Source organism: Notamacropus eugenii, chromosome 3, assembly GCF_028372415.1.
Source record: "Notamacropus eugenii isolate mMacEug1 chromosome 3, mMacEug1.pri_v2, whole genome shotgun sequence".
Taxonomy (NCBI): domain Eukaryota; kingdom Metazoa; phylum Chordata; class Mammalia; order Diprotodontia; family Macropodidae; genus Notamacropus; species Notamacropus eugenii.
In genome coordinates this window covers 209587062-209610396 of record NC_092874.1, presented here as the reverse complement: position 1 = coordinate 209610396, position 23335 = coordinate 209587062, and the positions used below count along the sequence as shown (strand labels likewise).

The following is a 23335-nucleotide window of genomic DNA, read 5'->3' as shown; positions in this document are numbered from 1 at the left end:
GCGCGCGTGGTGCGGCTCGGGCCCGCGGACCGCGGCCCCCGCCGCGCCTTCTAACGCCCGCTTCCTCCAGCTTCCTGCTTTTATTTATTTGGCCGTGTCGGCGCCGTTGGATCCGACACGCGCACACGTACCCGGAGCTACGGTTTGATTGGCGTCTCTGTCCTTCCGTATTGAAGGACCCCTGGAGGGGGCTGCTTGTCCTGTGATCGCGGAGCTCTTGGATCTGGCAGCTTTTTCCTTCAGATGATGAGCTTTTGGGAAAGGCTGCCCCGGACACTTAAGGTTTTCGGCAGTTGGGGACGAGGACGCTCAGAGGAGCATAAGTGACCGTGTCCCCACGTCCTCGTGGCAGCCTCCCCTGCCCCTTTTGTAGGAGGGTCCAGGAAATGGTTTAAATCAGTGAAGCGGAGGAAGAGGTCTGGAATTAAACGGCCTGCTTCCTGCAAAGGAGAGGAGACTCGAATAATTGTAACTAAACTGAATTCCAAGCCTCTTGTGACTTTTTCCCCCTTTGGGTTGATGACCTCTCCGGACGGGAGGCAGGGTGGAAATGGTTCCTTCAGTGACTAAAATTCACTCCCCTGCAGCAGTGAGCAGGCAAAGGGCACTGCATGATGTGAGAAGCGATGGTCAGCGAATTCTGAAAAGGTCTAATGGGGGCCAAAATGCTGCGCCGAGTTTGTGGGGTTTGGCAGAATCTAGTTGCCCCCCTTCTCACTCTGGTGTTTTGGGGATGCCTTTCTTACTGCACGTTTACAGGCGAGAAATGAGAAAGACTTGCTGTTGATTTTTTTTTTCTCGTTTTCTTCTATTTGGTCTTTTCTCTTTTCTACTAAGATGTGGGTTAATGAATAGTAAAAGGCACAGATAACCCCATGACAGCTTCTTAGGGGACTTAGAAGAAAAATCAGTATATGTCTATGTGAGTGCTTTCTTTACTCCATGAATGGCTTTGCCTAATTTAAATGGTTTGTGTGGAGGAAGGGGACAAAAATGTGCTTTTAGGTACGTCCTTTAAGGACTCCTATGTTGTCTTTTTTCCCACCAGAGTTGAATATACTTCATATTTTAGCATTCCCATTATTGCATATTTTTCTCAAAAGATTATGGCTCTTTTTAAAAACATTTTAAGTTGGATAATTAGGATCCCATGAATGCTACAATAGAAAGATATCAATAAAAGGCTTTTCTGTGACCTTGGCCTATTTTATTGAATTTCCTAATTGTTCATACTTTGGGGTAACTTAACTCAGCAAAAAAAAAAAAAATACAGAAAAAGTAAATAAATTCTCTCTGTTACATATCATTTTACAGTTTATTTTAAGCTAAATAAATATTTGTTGACTGGATGAACAAATTAGTATTCATAAGAAAAGCAGTGTTGGAGGACAGAGTGGAATTGATTTGAACCTCGCTTTTGTTTTATAATCAGTAAGCAATATTTGAATGTATTTTGGTTTTCGGGTATCCTCTAGAAGACATACTCATATACCAGTATTAATCACTTTTGATTGATGTTAAAAGGACAATTTTCAGTTTTCATTTGATTGGTTAACCATTTACAAAATAGTTACTAAAAATTAATGTATTGTTTTTCAGTCTATCACTTTAATATTTATATTGATTTTTTGTATTTGTATTCCTCTCCATCACAGTGGATCAGACAAACTAAAGTTGCAAACTGTAGCTATCATGGGGATTGAAAAAAGGGGTACCAATTATGAAATTATTTATCGGAAAAATCTTTTTAATGATTTTTGAATTTTAGAGATTGAGTTGAATCTCTGTGTGGTATATTGGGAAACGACCAGACCTTTAAAGAAAGCAAACTTGTACACAGTTGTGGTGGGTTAGATCAGGTAGCAAGTGCATAGTACTAAGTCCATCATTTTGGACTTAGTTTCTTGCACAAACCTTTATTTTGCTCTGTGGTTGTGGATTTTCAGTGTTTTTCACTTAAAAGGGTAGGCAAGAGTCAGCATGGGTTCATCAAAAAACATGCCAGACTAAAGTCATTTACTTTTAGTGTGAGGGTAATTAGATTTGGAAAATGCTTTGGATTTGGAGTCAGGAGAGATTTGGTTTTGAATCCTGACTGACATTTACAAGTTGTGTCACCATCAAGCAGTTCACTGAGTTCCAGTGTTCTCTGTAAACTGTAAAAATTATACCTGTAATTTTTACCTCACAGGGTTAATATGATCTTCAAATAGGAATATGAAAATGCCTGAGATGCATCTTTTGTATTAAGAGTCTGGAACTACAAAGATAAAAATTAAATATATTGTGCTCACTTCAAGGAGTTTACATTTTATTGTTGTTCAGTCATTTTTAGTTGTGTCTAACTTTTTGTGACCCCCATTTGGGGTTTTCTTGGCAAAGATAATGGAATGGTTTGTCATTTCCTTTTCCAGCTCATTACACAAATGAGGAAACTGAAGGAAACAGGGTTAAGTGACTTGCCCAGGGTCACACAGCCAATAAGTGTCTGAGGCCATATTTGAACTCAGGAAATGAGTTTTCTTGACTGTCAGCTATGCCTCATTTAGCTGCCCCTTACATTTTATAGGAGGAGATAATAGGTACAACACACATATATAAGGTCATGCAAAATAAATAGAAGGTAATTTAGGGAAGTGCTAGCGCAGGGGTGGCAACCTGCAGCCTGGGAGCCACATGTGGCCCTCTTAGTCCTCAAGTGTGGCCCTTTGGATCCAAGTCTAGATCCTCAACTACAGCCCTTTGACTTGAATCTGAAGTTTGGATTCTGTCAAAAGGCCATACTTGAGGGCTTCAAGGTTTCACATGTGGCTTCAAGGTTGTAGGTTCCCCACCCCTGTGCTAGATGTTAGGAGCTAGGGGAATTGGGGAAAGACATTGAAGGTGATATTTGAGCAGAGCTTTGAACAAAACTCAGAATTCTAAGAACTAGAGATGAGGAAAGTACAATCTAGGCATGGAGGAAAGCTTGTTCATGGCACCAAAATGGGGTGTCTTGTTTGAAGAATATCAAGATAATCAGGTTTAACCATAGTGTGTTTGAAGGAGAGCAATGTATTATAAGACTGGAAAAGTAGGTTGGAGTCAGGCTGTGAAAGGCTCTAGGTTGGGAGTGTTTAGTCTGAAGAAAAGATTTAGGGCTTATATGTGTTAGAAATCTTTAAATATTTAAAGATATTCATATAGATAAAAGACATTAGGCTTGTTCTGCTTAGTCCTAAACATAAAAATCCTAATGATGAAAGTTACCTAAAATTAGAATGCTTTGCTATTCTCATAGCATGGTGAAATGGAGAGAGAGCATTCTTCAAAGTCAAGAAGACCTGGCTTCTGCCTTTCACACTGAATGGCTGTGTGACCCCTGGCAAGTAACTCAGCCTCTCAGGGCTCTAGGCAGCTCTTTTAGGCTGTAAGTTCAGAGACAGTGCCAGCCTGCATTGGTAGAGGAAATTTCCTCACCTAGAAAGAAGTTAACCTTTACCAGTGAAATCACAAGTCCACTTCCCATCTCTATCTTTATATTCCTGTCATTGGAGATGTTGGAATGTTATAAAGCTGGATTTATGATTTGGGTAGGTGTTAGACTTACGCGACTTATGAGGTCCCTTGTTTGGTCATTTTTAACATTATTTTAACATTATTAATAAGTCAAATGCAGTTTCTATTGTTTTATTAGTCAACCTTTTGTAGTTGGCAGATTAAGTACTATAGAATGCCATTAATTTTGTTTCACTGTAGGTTGGAAGGAAATTTACTGTATTGCTGTTATATCATTAGAGTTCCCTTTTGTTTCCCTAGGCCTGTACAACAATTTAATCACTAAAAGGTACCTTAGACCATCACATTTCATTACTGATCATGGAAAGTAATTCTTATCACCTTTTTAAAAAATTCTGATGGTTTAGCAATGGTTCAAATAAGTTGTATCTTTGTTATGTTGTAAATGTGGGCTTTGATAGCAGTAGAAAATTGAGAAGACTATTTTTAGAATTTTAGAGCTAGAAATGAGACTTAGAGATGATATGATCCAGTCTCATTTTTCTAAATGTGTGTAATAGAGGCCTAGAGAAGTTAGTGAATTGCCCAGAATCACACATATCAAGCAAGTATCAGAAACAAGACTAGAATCTAGTTCTGATTGTCGGTGACTGTTCTTTGCAATAAAACATACCATCTTATCTCCTCTTAACATGTGGCCAAGTATATTTTCTTTAGGGTTCTGAATCTTACTAAAATGTGTTGAAGTTATTCTGTGGGCTATTAAAACATTAACTTTTATGTTTCCTCCTAAAGATGAGAATTTGCCTTTTCCACATTGTAAACGATTTTGGGTAGGTTAGTCCCATTTATGGAAGAAAACATGAAGTGCTAAATGGTTGAGGTCATAGCTTGGTTACTGAAAATAGTTCTATAATTTTGGTTTGACTTTTTAGTATATGTTGTCATTCTGGTCAGTTCTTTGTGGATGTGCTCCAGTTATGGAAATTGAAAATGGATACTATTTGTTAGCATCTAAACCAGGCTTGCACAACCTGCCATCAACCAAAGGATTTTAAGCAGCCCATGAAAATGTAGAGGATATTTTCCTCTACGTTATTTTTCTGGCTACCTGAAATCCTTTGATGGGTGGCAGGTTGTGTAGGCCTGATCTAAACCAATGTTTTTTGGCATGTGTTAATTTATATTTCACTTATCAGGTAGGAGTCATTAATAAAATGCTGAAGCTATGCCATTAAAAAACAAATGTAATTGATAGAGGGACTGAAGGTTAAATACAGGGAAAATTTATTTGGAATAACATTTTGGTGTTAATACTCCTTTTTCTGTGTAATATTTCTTGTTGGATGATAGCAAATTTTAATTTTATGCTATTATAAAAGATAATACAATTTTAGAACTTTTTTAATGTAGATAAATTATGTACTTAGATATTATTTGCATGTCTTTACTGTTGAATCAATGATTTCCTTTATTCCATGGCTTACACACAGAGCTAGTTGTATAGTATTTAGAAATGAATATTCTTCACCTTCTAGATTTTCCACTAGCTCTTTTCACATTTATTGCGAACATCATAGTAGTAACTTATTCAGTAATTTAATGCATAAATAATGGTAATAATAATGGCTAGCATTAATATAGCACTTTAAGATTTGCAGGAAGATTTACAAGTGGAAAGGATATTAGAATTCATTTAGTTTTTTTATAGATAAGGAAAAAGTCACAGGTCACAATGGCAGTAAGCAGCAAAACTAGATTTTGAATCCAGGTTCTTTGACTCTAAATCTTGCGTTTTATCTACCATTAGTAAACATCCCTTTAAAAAAAAATTTAATCCTTACTGTTCTGATTATTTGAAGTGTCAGTCTGCTGTGATTTTTTTTTTTAAGGGTATATGTTCCTGTGGACCCATTTTAGTTTGAATGGCGTGTGAAATGCTGTATCTGTTAATAGAGGCTGTGTGACACTTGAGCACTTAAAATATAAATGTGAATTTTTCTTCCAAAAATAGAGCCCTGACACATACTGGCACCTTCTGGGAAGATGGCTGTTTGGGCCCTTAAATTGTTCATCTTCATATCTCTTAATGTTTTGTAAATAATGAGGATTCGCTCAATATTTATTGAATTGAATAAGATGTATTAAGTATTTTAAAATTCATTTTGAATTGGTAATGGTTATATTACATTTACAAAAGATGATAGTACTTAATTTATGCCACTTCTAGCTTTAAATCATTGACACCATGATCCATTTTAAACTGGTTTATGGTGTTAACTAGAATTTCTGCTTGCATATATGATTTCAGCTATGGAAAAGTTTTACTTTATATCTTTAAGAATGTCTAGTCTCGGGGAAAGAGGGGGAGAAAATTTAAAATTTATTGAAGCGATTGTTGAAAACTGAAAATAAATAAATTTTAAAAATTTTAAAAAAGGAATATTTAGATTTCCTCCCTCTAATTCACCATGTTTTGACAAAAGGCAAAATATTTTAAATACCATTGCCTCTATGGTGAAAGCAGTGTCTACTCAAATGGACCCAATGGAATAAACATTGGACTTGGAAAACCTGACTTACTCTGTTACAGTTCTGTGACAGTCCAGCTGTGTGACCTTAGACAAGTCACTTTCCCCTCTCTGAGACTCATCATTCGTTTTCTTTAAAGGGAGAGGCTTAAGTTGGTCTAAGATTCATTCTAGTTGTAATATTGCATGATTCTGTGATAGCTGGTTAAGCAGTATTAGAAATGTAGAATTCTGGCAAGATTCTCAAAGGAAGTAATGGGGCGGGGGGGGGGGGGGAGAAGAAAGGAATGGGGCCCAGCAATAACATCTCAAAACTATCTCAATCTAAAGCAGTAATCATCAAAACTATTTGGTGGTGGTATTCAGTCATTTTAGTTGTCTGACTTTTCATGACCCAATTTGGGGTTTTCTTGCAAAGATACTGGAATGGTTTACCATTTTCTTCTCTGGCTCATTTTACAGATGAGGTGAGGCAAATAGAGTTAAGTGACTTGCCCAGGTGTCTGAGGTCACATTTGAACTCAACTCTTCACAACTTCAAGAACCCTATCTACTGTGCCGCCTAGCCACCCCTTACTGTTTGGTCATGGTTAAAAAGAGAAAGTTTATTTAGAATAGATTTGGTATTCATATACAAGCAGATGAATGTATTAACACAGTGTTTAATAAACTCACGGGTCTTAACTACTGGGGTTAGGACTTAATATTGGCCAAAACTACTGGGAAAACTGGAAAGCTGGCTGACAGAAATTGGTAGAAACCACATTTTATAAGCTCCAAATGGCTACATTTTCTCAAAATGTAACATCCTGTCATAAACAAAGTAGAGGAATAAGGGAGAAAATGCCTTTCTCAACTATGAATAGGAGAAGAGTTTATGATGAGACAAAAAAATAGAGAGATCACAGAAGATAATATGAACAGTTTTGATTACATAAAATTAAGTTTTTCTACAAACAAAATCAATACAGTTAAAACTAGAAAGGGAGCAGAAATTTAAAGTAGAGAAAGAGGGGGTAGCTTTACAAGTTCCCCTGATAAAGGTTTGACCTCCAAGATACATGAGGAACTGTTTAAAACATTTAAGAATGATGGCCATTCCTTAATGCAAGGGGCCAGATAGTAAATATTTTAGGCTTATAGGCCAAGAGGCAAAATTAAGGATATTATGTATTTATATAACAAAAGAGAAAAAAAATTTCCGCGAATTTCTGATGTAGCCTTCGCCCCTTATTAAACTTCTTTCAGAGCACTGAGAGCTTGTAGGACTGAGCCCTGCACTATCTCTGAGATACCAGAATAACTCAGTATTCAATACCTCAAGAAAGCCGCAGCCAAGACTGCTGCTTCCAGATGTTTAAAGGGCCTGGACCTAAGATTGCAAATACAGAGTTTTTTGTAATATTGGTCTATTAACAATAAGAACAGAATTCTGTTGGGGGAAATAGCATTTTGCTTAATTGGGGTTCAAAGTTAATGTTCTTCAAGTAATGGCAGGTTTAAATAATTGGAGAAATTGGTTGTAGGCAGGCTGAGCCAATATAATAAAAATGATGATGCTTTCTAAGTTAATTTACTTATTTAATGTCATAGCAATCAGACTATCAAAATATTCCTTTATGGAGCTAGAAAAATAAAAACATTTAATTTGGAGGAACAAAAGATCAAGAATATCAAAGGAATTGATGAAAAAGAAAATGAAAGGGAAGACTAGTAGTACCAAATCTAGCCAAGCGGAGCCCCATGTTATGCAGTATTCTGGAATAGATGCCAATGGACAGCTTACTATTCAGTTCTGGGTCACAACTTGAAGGCTGACTGATAAGGGGACTTATGCCTAGAGAGTATTCAGTGTGAAGAGTGATAATAGCCCTTACACTGTTTACTGAGTAGGAAATAAAGGTCAGAGACAAGCAGCAGCTGTGTATTTCTGACTATAGGAATAGAGTGGAATCCCATTCTGAACACTACAGTATACTAATTTGGACAGGAATCCCAGGGCAAAGGGGATCCTGCAGTTCTCCATCTTAACCAGCAGAGCTTTCGAGGCTGGCTGATAGTGATAGCAACAACCTACTGGTAATTCAGCCAGAGGTTTAGCTCACAGTTGGGTTGCTCAGACTCAAACTCGGGTTGTAAGATCCAAGCCTGAGCTGTCCCTATAATCCCAGAATAACATCCTTCATTACCTCAAGAAAGCATCAGTATGACCAAGCCCAGATGTTTCTTTCAGATGATTGAAGAGCCTACTCCTAAAATTTAGAATTCAGCAAGTAGGGAATGGGACAAATATAAAAAGAGTCCCACTATTAAAAGCCACTGTGGTGACAAGGATATTCAAGACAGTATCAAAAGAGAGTGACCTGAAAACATCCAGAAACACTCAGAGTTCTAAGTCAAAATAAAAATACTAAAAGTAGCCATAAAGAGTTCAAGTATCAAGGAACCACAGTCAGGACCGTGCTTGATTTAGCCACCATAGAGGAGTAAAGAACTTGGAATATGGTATTACAGAAGTTAAAAGATACAGGCTTATAAACAAGAATAACTTAACCTTAAAACTCTTCAGTTTAATCCTACAAGGGCAAAATGGACATTACTGAAATAGAAGACTTTTAAACAGTAGTTAAAAAACAAAAAAAAAGTAAAACATGTAAATTAATAAGAGTGGAAAGGGAGGGCAGGAGGAATATCCTGTGAGGATAAGGGGAGAGAAAGAAAAGGGAAAATTATCTCACACAATTGGGGTACACAAGTAGAAGTCTATACAGAAAAGAAAGTGGAGAGAGCGGTTGGTAAGTTGAATCTCACTCATCTAAAATGGTGGAAGGAAGGAAAAACAGTTACGTATAAAAGATTCTTACTCAACAAGGAAACAAAAGAGAAGGAAGGAAAAGGAAGAAGGGGCAATAAAAGGAGGGTAGGAATGCCTTAAGCGAAATAAGCTCTTAAGGATGTATAAGAATATAACAGCTTTTTTTGTTGACAAAGAATTTTAAACTGAGGGGGGTCCCATTGGGGAATGGCTGGACAAGGTATGGTATATAAATATGATGGAATACTATTTTGCTGTAAATAAGATGAAGGGAATGGTTTTAGAGAAACCTGGAAAAACTCACATGAATTGATGTAGAGTGGAGTGAACAAAACCAGGAAAATTATTTAATATAGTGACAATGAGACAACTTTGAAAGATTTAGGAATTTGGATCAGTGGAATGGCCAGGAGTCATGATGAAACATGCTGCCTACCTTCTATTGAAGAGATAATGGATTCAGAATGCAGATTGAGATTTATTTTTGGACACAGCCAAAGCAGGAATTTATTTTACTTCACTATATGTATTTACAACTGGGGTTTTGTTTATTTTCCTCATTTGGGGAAAGTGATGATCTGAGGGTGAGGAAGATTTTTGTTTATCAAAAAAAAAAATAACATTTCTTTGTGGGTTAAAAAAAAAATTCTTAATTTTAAAGCCGCAATACTATAGTTAGAAAACTCCTAGCCCACATGCATATGAATGTTTGACTGACTTGCCTATATTTTCCTTATTACTCTTCCTGATTTTATTCCTAAGAATACAGTTCTTCTTTCCTTGCCATCCTATAACTTTATCCCACAAATTCCATTTAAAACCTTGATTTAGTTAAAATGATTATTTGTCTCTAAACTACCTCCATTTTTTTCTATGTAAAAAATGTCATCCTAATTATAAAGAATTTGTCAGTGAAGAAGTGTTACAGAGCTGGGAATTTTTGCTTATTAGCACTTGCTGTACACCTTTCTACCTTTTGAAATATATATTCTCTCCATACAGGAATGTATACTTTCTGGGATCATGTCAGTTAATGGAAAGAAGGTCCTTCACATGGATAGAAACTCCTATTATGGAGGTGAAAGTGCATCCATTACGCCACTGGAAGATGTAAGTTGTAGCTAATTCTTCATTTTTCTGTTATCAAATCTCATCAATTAGGTGTTTAAGATGATCTCTTCATGATGTTGGTATTTACATGGAGGTTACATTTATATAGCAGTTAATGTACATTTTGTCGTTCTGAACAAAAGTTCAGTACTGAAAAGCTTACGCTGTAATAGGCTGCTTGTAGCATGCACTTTTTTGCTATCGTATGGCCTATGATTTCATTGACATAAGGAAGTTCTGGTATGGAAATTTTCTCCAACTATGCAGAAAATAGCAAGTGTTTCTCAAATAATCGTTGGGTGCTGAGCAAGGTTAAGTGACTTGATTTGTATATGTCGCTTGAACGTATGTTCAACGTGCTCCCAAGGTTGTCTTGTTGTTTGTATAAGGATTTTTAACAAACTTCTTATTTGGATTTTAATAATAGAAATTTTGTGATCTTTGCTACCATTTGTAACTGATTTGTTATGACTGGCCTTTTTACAGTGAATAGATTGTGAATAAGAACTTTTGGAACATCTTTCACATAAAAATTTTGAAGAAAACATCCAATTCAACATTAAATTTTCTTTTTAGAAATTTTTTAAATGTAGTCATGCTTTGGAAAACTATATAGAATTTTGTTTAGTTTCCTGCCTATGAGTTTGATAAAGCTGAACAGTATGAAAAATTAAGTGAATTAGGTTCCCTTTTCCAGAATAAGAAATAATGTACCCTTCTGTGTTATAATAATTGCATTTATAATCTTGAATATAATATTAATTATATTCTTGGAAACTTTCAGCTATTTTGATACCTGAAGAAATTAAATCTTCCTTTCAATGTCTCTAACCGCTAACCTGAAGCAAAAATTGGTCTTATTAAGTTGCTCAGGGAAAAAATGCGTTTTAGATTGTTTTTGCAAATAACAAAGCGTGTTCCTGAAGGTAATACTGTATATGCAGACTGCTGGCAATATTTTTTTCTTTACTTCTTTATCAGTAGTCCTGTGTTCTTGCTACTGAAATGACTAGCCAGCGAAATAGATTTAAATAGACCCTGGAACTTTTTCATAATAAAGGAGATACTTTAATGGATCTCGTCTTGGGCCTTCTTATTAGTCTGACCTGTTAAGGTATCACAGATGATATAGACTTTTAAGAACTGTATTTTAGTGCGACTTCAGTTACTATATTTAGAGTAGTGGTATAAATGATACAGAAACTGATAAATTTATCTTTCTTCAAATCTAACTTCACATTGAGATCTGTATTGCAATTTAAAGAAAAATAAATGTGCACATAAATATGTATAATTTTCTTTTTAGTTATACAAGAGGTTTAATATACCAGGAGCACCACCAGCCTCAATGGGAAGGGGAAGAGACTGGAATGTGGACCTAATCCCCAAATTCCTTATGGCAAATGGTAAGGAATACCAGTGATTTTAATTTTTTCTGAGTATCTTACATCCAGTTTAGAAGTAGGAAAAAAACTTCTGATATTGACTAACACTGGGAAATGTAAGTAGCAATTAACTGTTCATTCTACTCTAATCAGCAATAGATATTTAAAGATAATATTGATATCTATATGGCTTTTACATGTATATAGAGGTGCTGTGGTCCAAAATCATGGTGTTTCTTTTGCAGTAATATGTTGTGGCATATTGTGTACAGATCATCAAGATTTGAATATTAAATTGATGACTTTTGTAGGATCAGAAGATAATATTTTCACATAATAACAGTAAAGCCTTATGGTATAATGGCAAGCATTCATAACAGACTTGATAGTGGTACTTTTGAATTATCATAAAGGTAAATTAATGATTGTTTAGTTTCTAGCCCACATGTATTTCAGGAGAAAAAAAGTGCATCTCTGCCTTACATACTAATGTATTACTTGAGGACCTAGAAGTTATTAGTTTTAATATAATTATTGATTTGAGTTTTCACCAAATAGAATAAGCTTGTGAATTTAAGTGAAGTTATGAAAGATAATTCAGAAACCTAAATGCTTCCTTTAAAAACAATCACTTGCATAAATTTTCTTAACTCAAGTCATTTATTTGGGATACTTTTTTCCCCACTATACAAGTGTGAAATGTAATAAATATTAATTTATTTAACCCTGTGTGTGCTTAGTGTTAGAGTAAACTGGTAAAAAAAAGATTTACAGTCAGTAATGCATCTAGAAACAATGGTTATTTAAATGTAGACTGTTATATTTAAATGTAAATTATTTAAATGATTATTTAATATAGACTAAAAGGACTGATCTACAAGTTGTACATATAGTCACTTTGTAGAACAGATGAATTTCCTATATTTCTGAGTAATACAGTTATGAGAAACTTAGAAAATAAATCTGAACCCTTCTGAGTAATAGGTAGCAATTGTGCAGTGATTGAAAAAAAAAATTCCAAGAAAAACAATTCATGAGTGCCAAAGAATTCAGATTGCTAGATCTTGGGTCCACATAGAAGATTTCATAATTATTGGTGTCATCCCGTTGAGAGATATGAAGCTTCTTTCTTGGAGGAAGAATCTGGGATGTGATCATTAACCTCGGATTTGTCTAACTAATGATTTTGCGTCAGGATGCATTACACCTTTCCAGAAACCTGAAGACTCTCTAGAGAATCTGAAACTCTTAAGTAGGAAACTGAAGGAGTTTGTGGACTTTCCGGCACAGGTGGTGTTTCAACTGTGCTACCAATTGAGGGTTGAATCTTGGCAGTCAGAGAGGTGACAGGGTACATCCTTGTTGTTGAAAGAAAGGGATTTGTTTTTCTCAACTATGGTCAAAGATACTGTATTGATGTTAAAGGTTTTTGGGTTGGGACAAAGTGCGTATCAGGAGGACCAGGGAGACTTTCCCTGGAGACTTGTTGATCTTGTCAAGTGATTTTAAAGAATGAAAGTGAAGGAGGAAAAATGCCCTGGCAAAAATCATTAAATTATGTATGACTTTGTAAAGAAAGTTAATAGAGGAAGAAGTAGCCAGAAAATAACCAGATAAAAATAACTGGGAAGAGTTTGCCTTAGTCATAGAGGTGCCTAGATGCATAGAGGTGCTTAAATGCAAAAAAAAGTAAATATGGTGTCATAGGTAGCATGGAACTAATGAATTAAGGTTGGGATTTTTTAATTTAATAAATTGCTAATTAAACACAGAAAGCCTAACTTTAAAGTTTAATAATAATTATGCCTCGTTCTGCTTGTAAAGTGGTTTTGATCAAAAACGTGTGATACTGTAGTAACTTTTCCAGAGAGTACCTCTTAGAATTTGTTTCTCTCTCTAATATAGTCATCATCTGATTTTGATTTTCTACTTTAGTAGTAAGTAATCTATTGCTTGATACAGTTTTTTTACTTTGCCATTCTTGATTTGTTCTGAAATGTGCCCCCTTCTCATCTCTGCCTCCCTGATTTTCTTCAGCTCCCAATTAATATCTGACCTTTTTCAGGAAGACTTTCTTGATCCCCTTTAGTTCTAGTACCTTCACTCTGTTGGAATATTTTTAAATTTATCCTGATTATAGCTTATTTGTGACCAGGGACTTTTGCCTCTTTGTTTTTTTTGTATCTCTAACTTGGTGCAGTATATGGCACATGATAGTCACTTATTAAATGTTTGTTGACTTGACTCACTGAAAGACGTAAGGTAAAGATGGATTTTCTGTAAGTGCTTGACTATTGCAAGACATGTTGCAGGTAAGATTTTGTGCTGTTGCTTCTGTAGTAGCAGCTTTATAGTATTAATTATTTTAGTAGGAAGGAGGAAATAATGTTTATAATCTTTAACTTTTGGTCAGATCTCTTTATTAACCATGTTCAAATAAGTGTTAAAATTTTATGATACTAATCTTTTTATAGGTCAGTTGGTTAAGATGCTGCTTTATACAGAAGTCACCCGATATCTGGACTTCAAAGTAACTGAAGGAAGTTTTGTCTACAAGGGAGGGAAAATCTACAAAGTTCCTTCCACTGAGGCAGAAGCCTTGGCGTCTAGTAAGTAGTTGTATTTTAAATCTTATTTTCTTAAATTCCTAGAGCTGGGAGGGGCCTTAGAAAAAACTGAGATACAGAGCATTTAAAGGTACTATCAGTAAGTGCTTATTAAGAATTTTACTTTATTATTATCATATTCTACATTATTTATTAAGACTTTATTATGCATCAGTTACTGTGCTAAGTCATGGAAATACAAAGAAAGGTAAAAACAATCCCCTTCCCTCATGAGCTTATGTCCTAATGAGGAAGCAACATGTGGATAATTAGGTACAACAGAATAGATGGAAGATTTTTAATAAGTGGCAGAATTCAGACTAGAACTCAGCTTCTAATCCCAGTGTTCTTTCCATTCAGTGAGCTTTTCCACTCCCCTTCCAGCCACTCCCTCCCCAAAAGTCTTGATTTGATGGAATATGATGGAACTTAATGGTTAACCTTAATACAGGCCTGCTAAAGGATTTTGGGCAGCCCACAAAAAATGTAGAGGATTTAAAAGAATGCAAAGATGTAACCATTGTTTTGTGTGTGTGCCACATAACCTGCCTTCCCCTAGTCACTATTTTGCCTGTCATGTAACATTGTGCACTCTCTCCTGTTTGTCACGTGGCCCAGGGCAACCAACCATCATCAGTCTGTCTCTAGTCTGAGAAGAATGAGAGTTGTATCTTTTCCATTTGTTTTTGGTTGTTCCTAGCATTGAACAGGGACAAAGTGAGTATAGCCATGCCATGCTCCAGTGCAGCTGATGTCCACTATGCAACGAGTAGCAACAATGTGAGGACTTCTTTTCCTCCCTTGCTGTGCGGCTACCCTCCAGGTTACATGAGTGTCTGGTGCTCTCTCCAGGGTCACACATTCAGTTCAGTATTTCTCTGTATCTGAGCAGTTGCTGTGGAGATTTTTTTGGTTCTAACATTAAAAGTTTTTGGGTGACTTTGTAAAATGAGTGATTAAAAAGAAATGGAAGATCGAATCAGAACATAGAATGTTTAATCCGAAATGGACAAATAGATAATTCTTTACTTTCACAAGAGCCTTGTTTACTGAGAAATAATAGCCATTTTGTAAGAATATGATCTTTGTCACCATTTAGAATCAGTACATCCTGATGTAAGCAAAAAACAAAGCATCCAAATTGTTGAAAAATCTCAGTAGGGAGCAACAGTTTTTCAAGAAAGGTAACTCAAAAATGAGGCCGCTATTAAGATTAATTTGCAGTTTTCTGAAGAAATCAATTTCAAACATAATTCCAGAGTATGATAAACTGATTGCTGACAAGAAATACAATATGTCCCATTAACTAAATGTATACAGTAAGAAAACCTGAAAAAGGTATTAAACTTGTACCACTTACTTAGCAAAGTAAATTTTTTAACATTAATGTGATTTCATGATAAATAAAAATCTTAATAAGTATAATTGATAATTGTAATTGCCCTTCTTTTAATGTGACTTATTTGCAAAATAGTTTAATCATTAATTATACCTTTACCTGGAAAGTGAGCCACTAAAACCTATCTGCTGCCTGAAGAAGTTTAGCCTGTTTTAATTTTGGCTCATACCGACTGCCAGGTTGTGCAGGTCTACCTTAATAAGAAAATCTGAGATCTGACTTTTCCTCGGACACATACTACATGGGTGACCCTGGGCAAGTTACTTAGCCTCTGTTTCATTCAGTTTCCTCAACTGTAAAATGAGGATAATAGTAGCACCTACCTTCCAGGGTTGTTAGGAGGATCAAATTTTAGATTCTTACAATTATAAAGCACTTAGAGTGCCTGGCAATGTAGCAAGTGACATATAAATACGAGATATTATGATTATTAACCTCCTACATATGCTTACTTTTTCTTGACTTTAAGAGGAAAAACATTCTGGATGGAGGAAGATAAATATTAAATTTTTCAAGAAGGTCTGCAATGTTAAAATATCTTCGCTATTGACCTGTTATTCATACAGTAAATAGTAGCATCATACATTCATTCTTTTGGGTTAGAGTTTGCCATGTTGCTCTGTTTAAATGAAGTATGTAAATCCTTGGGAAGATTATATTCATCATCAACAGCACAAGTTTATTGAACATCTGAGAGCATAACGCTATTATGTCTTGATGATAAAAGTTCCTCATGGAATTTTATAGTCTAGTTGGGGATATAGAATATAAACACCAAAACATAAACAGCATGATCTGGTAGCATGAAAAGGCCTGTCAGGTTGTATAGATAATAAGAGATCCATTTTTATAAGATCATTGTCAACAGTTTTCCTTAATACCACATATAACCCTAACTTACTCTTATAATTCCTATTACTCTGAATTTGCACCTTTTAGTATATAATGTTACCTGAGCTAGTTAGGGATAGGATTAGGAATTGTATCTATTGTTTCATTGGTAAAGGACTGAAACGTTCTGTCTGGGTCAGCAAACCTGCAGTGTATTAGAGGCAAACTTGAATACAGTTCTTCTTGACTTTGATGCCAGCTGACTCTCCACTGCTCCACATTTAGATACCAGTGGAAATTGTATGGATTGGCACTGCTTCTTTTCCAGTTGTACATCTTTCTGGTGATATCCTTTATAGTACTTCTCTTATGAGACTTGAATAGTAATGTATTCTGGCTTACTTCCACCCATTTTATGCCATAACTTGACAATGGTGGTATTTCATGACTTGCTGAAATACAGCATAACTAGAATAAAGGGTGTTAAAATTATAGGACTTTGTTTCTGGGAGAAGCTTAGGGTTCATTCATTAAAAGCATTGGACAATTTTCCAAAGGCAACTCAAGCTAACTTTCTCTTTCTATTCAATTTTGAGCCCAGCATATATGTACTGACGGGCTATCTCTATGGCTTGTCATCCACCTGCATGTCATAATCTATAAAATAGACATTCTTCATTCACTTGGTTTTTCTTGTCTAAGTGGTTTTGAGAGATTATAGATATTTTAGGAGGCTTTGTAATGTTTTGGCAATTAATAGAATCAGTATAATGCCATCCACAAACAAGAATATCTGAAGGACCTTACCATCTGTGGGGAGTCATGTGGAAGAATTTGGACTCTGTTCTGGGCATTCACTATGATGGAAATTTCTTTGGCTTCCTTTTTTTTTTTATAAAGGCCTTACTTGATCAATTTTCAGACTTCAAACAAAGTGATCTCTTGTTACATCTTTTAAGAAATCTTTATGATTTTTGACATTTGTATAGAACGTATCTTTAAGGTGTTATTGTGCTCTAATGAATCAAATGTTTATTTTTAGTCATCAAACAATATATATCCTTTATTCTCTATAACTTTCAGTCAGTCTTTTGACTCTTAAGATGTGATGTGACTTAGAATATCATTTGTGAATACCTTTTCCCATTAAATAATCATTAAGGATACCTTTGATGCATATGGACATCGTTCTCATAAAAGCATTGTAGAAATGGGAAAGCATATAAGTTATTTGTTAATATTTTTCTTTTTTGCTAATAGTAAGGTCTAAGATTCTCTGTAAGCCTTTTTATCCTATTCTCTTTCCTGATATGTTGAGTTCAGTTAATCCCTCAAAATTGTGTTACTTCCAACATGGTCTTCCTTCGTGCATACTTGGTCTTGACCAACTGTTCTTTTCACCTTTATTTGATTTAGTACCATTTCTACTTCTTACTGTCTGAGATATTACAAGGGACTTGGATGTTAGAAACCAAACTGTTCTTGATGGTAGAAAAAGTTTTTTATTAAAAAATATTTTTAAGTCTTTTCCTTTTTTTTTTAATCTGTTGTATTCTGTTTAAATTCTTGAGTATCTTTTGTGTGATTGCTTAATTGGATATGTTGACAAATGTTCTCCCTATTTTATTTTTGGATCAGATCTGTGGTTTGTTTGCTGTAGGGCAGTCTTGGTGAGCAAACTCCCTCTGCCAAAGCAGACCAGTATCTAATCTGCACCTTAGTCCGTAAGAGTTATCTGGGATATTTGAGAGGTTATGTTACTTGTCCAGGGTCTCAGAGTCAATCTGTGTCAGAGGCTGGACCTCCAGTAGATTCTCCTGTCTTGAGGCCAGTGAGCTTTCTCCTCCCTCTTCTCTCTCTCCCTTTCTAAGTCCATAGTCTACACACCTTTGGCTTCTTTCATTTCTTACTCCTTAACTATGTTTTTCAACAATTTTTGCCTTCTGTAATGCTTACTTTTGCAGTGAAGTCACTAGAATGTTAAAGTATTTGTTGATTTCATTTGCAAGGCCTTATCAAGTTCTTAATAGAATTTCTCTTTCTCCTTATCTTCTCAAATATTTTTTAGCACATAAGCTGCAATTATTTTTAATTTATTTTTTTAAATAATTAATTTGTTTTCAGTTTTCAGTAGTCACTTCCATCAGTTTTAAATTTTCTCCCCCTTCCTCGCTAAGATAGCATGCAATCTTTTTTGGGTTCTACATATACATTTTTATTAAAACGTATTTTCACGTTAGTTATGTTACTGCAATTATTTTCATGGTGATCTTTTTGTAAATGCTTATCATAAGCACTACCAGATAAAATTATCAAATTTCACATTGAATGATTTTTTTCCCCCTTCAGCGTATGATAAAATCAATACTACTGGTTCCTTTATTCCTCTCCAAGGAGAATACCAGAATATTATTTCCACTTAGCAGCAGCATCTTTTCTGTTTTATATTTTCATTTACAGAGAATGTTAGTGTTGATGATTTAGATCTCCATTAGAATGTCCACTGGACAAGAGCCTTTAACTTTTTAGCCTTATAAGCTTTGTTGTAAAAAAAAGAAACATCATAATTTCACAGTTATTGCTGTTTATGGCTATTTAACTCCTGCCTAATAACCAGTTACTAACAATCTGACATTTTACAATCACCTTTAGTCTTTCTTTTAAGATTATCCATAGCTGTAGACCCTATAAATGTTTCATATGAGTTCAGTGTCATTTGCTCCTCTCAAGTACATCAGTAACTTATCATTTAAATCAGATCAGACTATTAATTTATTTTGAGGTTCTTCTGATTTTCTGGTTGAGATGCTTCTGGGCTGTTTTTTAAAAATTTAAATAAAATGAGAATGAAAACAAAATCAATGACATTTTCCCCACTTTTGGGGGATGTGTCCTCCCTCTCTTATTTTTCATTCATCCTTATACTGCCCATGCAGCCTCCTCCATGGAATTTGTGCACATCTAATTCAGTAAACATTATGCTTCTGTTATTTACAAAGTAGTGAGGTAGCTACAATATTGAGATACATGCAAAGTTTAGATAAGATTACCCACGTTGAGCCTATAGCCTATTAGGGGAAATGTGTTATTACACCATTAACTATACCACATAAGAACACATGTACAAGATGAGAGATGAATTGTTATATGGGGAAAAGTATAGTTGGAAGTATGCGCAGGGCAGTAACAAATCTGGAAAGGTGGATTACCTCCTCATTGTGAAAGGTTTTAAATGCCAAACAAAAGAGTTTGCATTTGATGGTAATAGAAAGGCATTTGAACAAAGGACATGGCCAGATTTGTTCTTGTGAAGAAGGTATCACTTGGTGGCTTTGTGGAGGATAGATTGAAAAAGGGAGAAACTTGAAGCAGAAAGATTATTGTAATAGTTCAGGCAAGAGGAGATAAGGTCTTGAGTGAAGGTGATGGCCATTTGAGGTAGAGAGAAGGGGATAAATGTGAAAAACGCTATAGAAGTGAATTGAAAAGATTTGACAATTGAGGAGCTATCATGGAGAGGGAGCTTGAAGATTCAAGGCTGACTCTGAGGTGAACCTAGGCAATTAGAAGGGTAATGGTTCCTTCAGTAGAAAGACACAGAAGTTAGGAAGTGAGTGTCAATTTGGAGAAAAATAGGGCCGTATTTTAGATATGATGAGTTTGAGATTCCTATAGGACATCCATTTCAAAATGCCCAGTAGTCAGTTAGTGAAGCAGTATTTAGATTTTTTTGAATCATCAAATACATGGTGATTGATCAAGGGTGTAGACAGTAGAAGTAAGGGCTCAAGAATGAGGGTTAGGGGGCAGAATATGGATAAAGATCTAACAGAAGACTGAGAAGAAGTGGCCAGATATGTCAGAGAACCAAGACACAGCAGTGTCATAGAAATTCAGAGAAGAGAGAGTATATAGAATGGGACAGTCACCAGTGTCAAATGCTGCAGATAAGGCAAAAAGAATGAGGATTAAGGCCATTGGATTTAGCAGTTAAGATAGTACTAGTAACTGGAGAGAGCATTTTCATTTGAGTAATGAGGTCAGAAGCCAGAGTCCAATAAGAATATACATGTAGTACCTAAAATGAAGCCCCCTTGGTTGTAATAGACAGCTCAGCATATAGAATTAACTATTATGGAAATGATAAAGTAGAAATCATGTTTAATACACTTACCTTAACTTTTATAATTAAAGAGTTTTCAAAATTTCCAGACAGCATTGGTCTTGCTAAAAATATGTTAGGCAACAAGTATTTGTGGCTTTCGATAGAGCATTTTGTAATACTCCAGTGCAGTTGATGCAGTCTTGATTTGTCTTATAGGTATTTGCATCCTCAATTTACCTCCTGAAAAAGATTGTAGGCTAACTTTTGAGCACTGTCTTGCTCATTTTTGTATCACCCTTAGGCGCCATAGTGCAGTGCTATCATAGTAGGTATTTAAAGATATTTTACTTGAATTTTGCCACAACTTTGTGTCTTCCCCATCTAATACCATACATAGCTAAGAAAAAAATAACAATCAGAGGGTCAGCCACAGCTCTCCTACTATGTTATAAAATACAAATCTACATTTTGCTAAATAAATACTTAGGCATAAGTCAAATCTTAAATGGAGTCCAAACATTAGAGTAATTTGATTTTTTTTTTTTAAGCTTCAATAGCTTAAAATAATTTGATGGATAAGAGTGCTTATGTAGACAACTTTATCTGGATGTCACTTGTCAGACTTAACAGACTTACCAGTAGTAATGGGAAGGTCTGAAACAGTTTGAAGTAGAGAGAAATAGTTAACAATGAATAATGTCCTGATTTTTTACCTTTGAAATATCCTTATCTGAATAAGTGGTTGGATCAAAACTAAAGTGTATTTAAAAGGTTCAACCTAAACATTATGTAGAAAGGCTTTTTTCACTTTACAGTTTGTTAAAATAAGTGACTGGTAGCATATTTGCCACTTAAACTGAATCTAGTTTGGCTTGGGGGTTGGGGGTGAGTGTGAACAGGGTAACCTTAAAGTTCTTTTCTAATAATAACCAAGGGCATATATTAAGTAAGTGAAAACCGAATACCAGAATTTTGGCATGTTGACTGATGCTTGTTTTCTGATGTCAAATCAGGTGGTTCAGCTGCTCAGCCTCCACTGATAAAGGAACAACAGCAGTAGGATACCTTAAAGCATTTTTTTCAAGAAATATCTTTTATCTGACAGTGATATTTAAAGATGTACACTTCATACTTCACTAATTTATGGTGATAATTATATTTTAGTTGAAAATTTATAACTGTGCTATAGTCGTGTCACTTCAGTTTTGGGAAGCTTTATGAAATTGAGAATGTATCACTACTCTTTCCAGAGTTCTTACTGTAGTATGCCTTGAACATTTTATTGGACTCTTCAGTCTCCCAGTTTATTGACTTGGTTCTTATATTTTCCTTGTTACTCAATTCTCATTTTGTTTTGTGTGTTTTTTCCTCGTGTGTGAATGTGTTTAGGCTTGATGGGACTGTTTGAGAAACGTCGGTTCAGGAAATTCTTAGTATATGTTGCCAACTTTGATGAAAAAGACTCCAGAACTTTTGAGGGTGTTGATCCTAGGAAGACTACAATGCGAGATGTATACAAGAAGTTTGATTTGGGCCAAGATGTCATAGATTTCACTGGCCATGCCCTTGCCCTTTACAGAACTGATGAGTGAGTGTTTGATATTTTAGTGGTCTTAATTTTGAAAAATCTCAGTATTTTCCCAAAAGGTTCGTTACCTCTAAAAGTCCTACTTTTAGAAATCTCTTTAGATAAACTTCTTCCATAACAGTTGAGATGAAATTGTAGAACCCTAATGCTCATTTAAAGCTAGCCTTATTTTCTTAGATAATTAAAGCATATGAAAAGGTCTATGCAGGGCATATCTTTTAGCCTTTATTTACTTCCTAGTTTTTCATTTGAGAGGCATTATGGTGTCATGGGAGAATGAGGAAAAACCTGGGTCTAAATCCCATCTGTTAATATATACTGGCTGTGTGTCCCTATGCAAATTAATGTCCCAGGTGACTTCCTTAAGGCTTGAGTTGCCAGTCTGCATCATTGAAGGGAATTTCCTCACCAGGAATCCTTTTACCATTGAAATTACAGATTTGTCCCCTTTTTTTCCCAGTGTTTGGACACCTAGTCCAGATACTAAATGTAATTTAAGTATAAGTGCATGCTACCCCTGAAACCTTCATTTTATATTTTATACTATTGTTTAAAGATGGACTTTCTTTTTGGAGCCTTCTTTAAGTGCATTCTTCAGGAATATATCTGTTATCTGATGTAGGCATTTTAATGAAGCAAATGCATTGTTATGCCCTGAAGGTGAAGTAAAACAGACACTTAGGAGCAGTACCGTTGAGAAATGAGATTAGTATTAGAAACAAATAGCTATAAATAAAACCCTGTGCTATTGTCATTACTGTTTTTCAGCTATTTAGATCAACCATGTTATGAAACCATCAACAGGATTAAACTTTATAGCGACTCTTTGGCAAGATATGGCAAGAGTCCATATCTTTATCCACTGTATGGCCTTGGAGAGCTGCCCCAAGGATTTGCAAGGTAAAAACCCATATTTTTGATCCCTGAGTATAAATGTAATCTTCTAATTAAGTTAAATTAGCTGATACTAATGTGCTGTATGGAAAATTTCATTGGCTTGTCACATCAATATAGTCATCTCAGGAAGAGGTATATGCCTTTCTGATGTCACTTAAGACATTTTTGGAATTACCGTAATTCCATATGTTCCTTTCTTTTGAATATTCTTTGCAATAGAAAATTTCTGTTCTTTATGAGTAATTTGATACTTGGGAAAAACAGAACAGTTCATAGTTAAGTTTAGTGTTAACAAGACAAGTAACAATATTTTGGTTCAGAAAGTATCCTATAGTACAAAATTGAATTTTCTTATAAGACTTGGTCCTCAAGTCAGTTCTAAAATTACTGCTGCATCATTGAATTAAATATGTGGCTTTCCAAAGTGACTTTTGTAGAAGTTTAACACTCATTTGGATATTTTAAGTTCTAAAACATTTTTAAAAATTGCCACATAGTTTATGATGACATAGAATTGGCATGTCTGATTTTGAATGATGGTGTTCAAAAGGGTTTTTTTTTCCCAGTAGG

At 35.2% G+C, this 23335-nt stretch overlaps 1 protein-coding gene across 2 annotated transcripts in view; it reads left to right on the top strand.

Annotated features, from left to right (window-relative positions):
- Positions 1-23335, top strand: part of GDI2 (GDP dissociation inhibitor 2) — a 36640-nt gene that overhangs the window by 538 nt on the left and 12767 nt on the right. The window contains exons 1-6 of one of the 2 annotated variants that reach the window (XM_072654228.1): positions 19-648; positions 9847-9954; positions 11261-11360; positions 13814-13948; positions 21670-21868; positions 22637-22768. In XM_072654228.1, coding sequence (XP_072510329.1) covers positions 9868-9954; positions 11261-11360; positions 13814-13948; positions 21670-21868; positions 22637-22768 — 653 coding nt within the window. In that variant the 5' untranslated portion in view covers positions 19-648; positions 9847-9867. Of the gene's footprint in view, positions 1-18; positions 649-9846; positions 9955-11260; positions 11361-13813; positions 13949-21669; positions 21869-22636; positions 22769-23335 lie in introns of those variants that run through there. The other variant, XM_072654227.1, reaches the window with a different exon arrangement.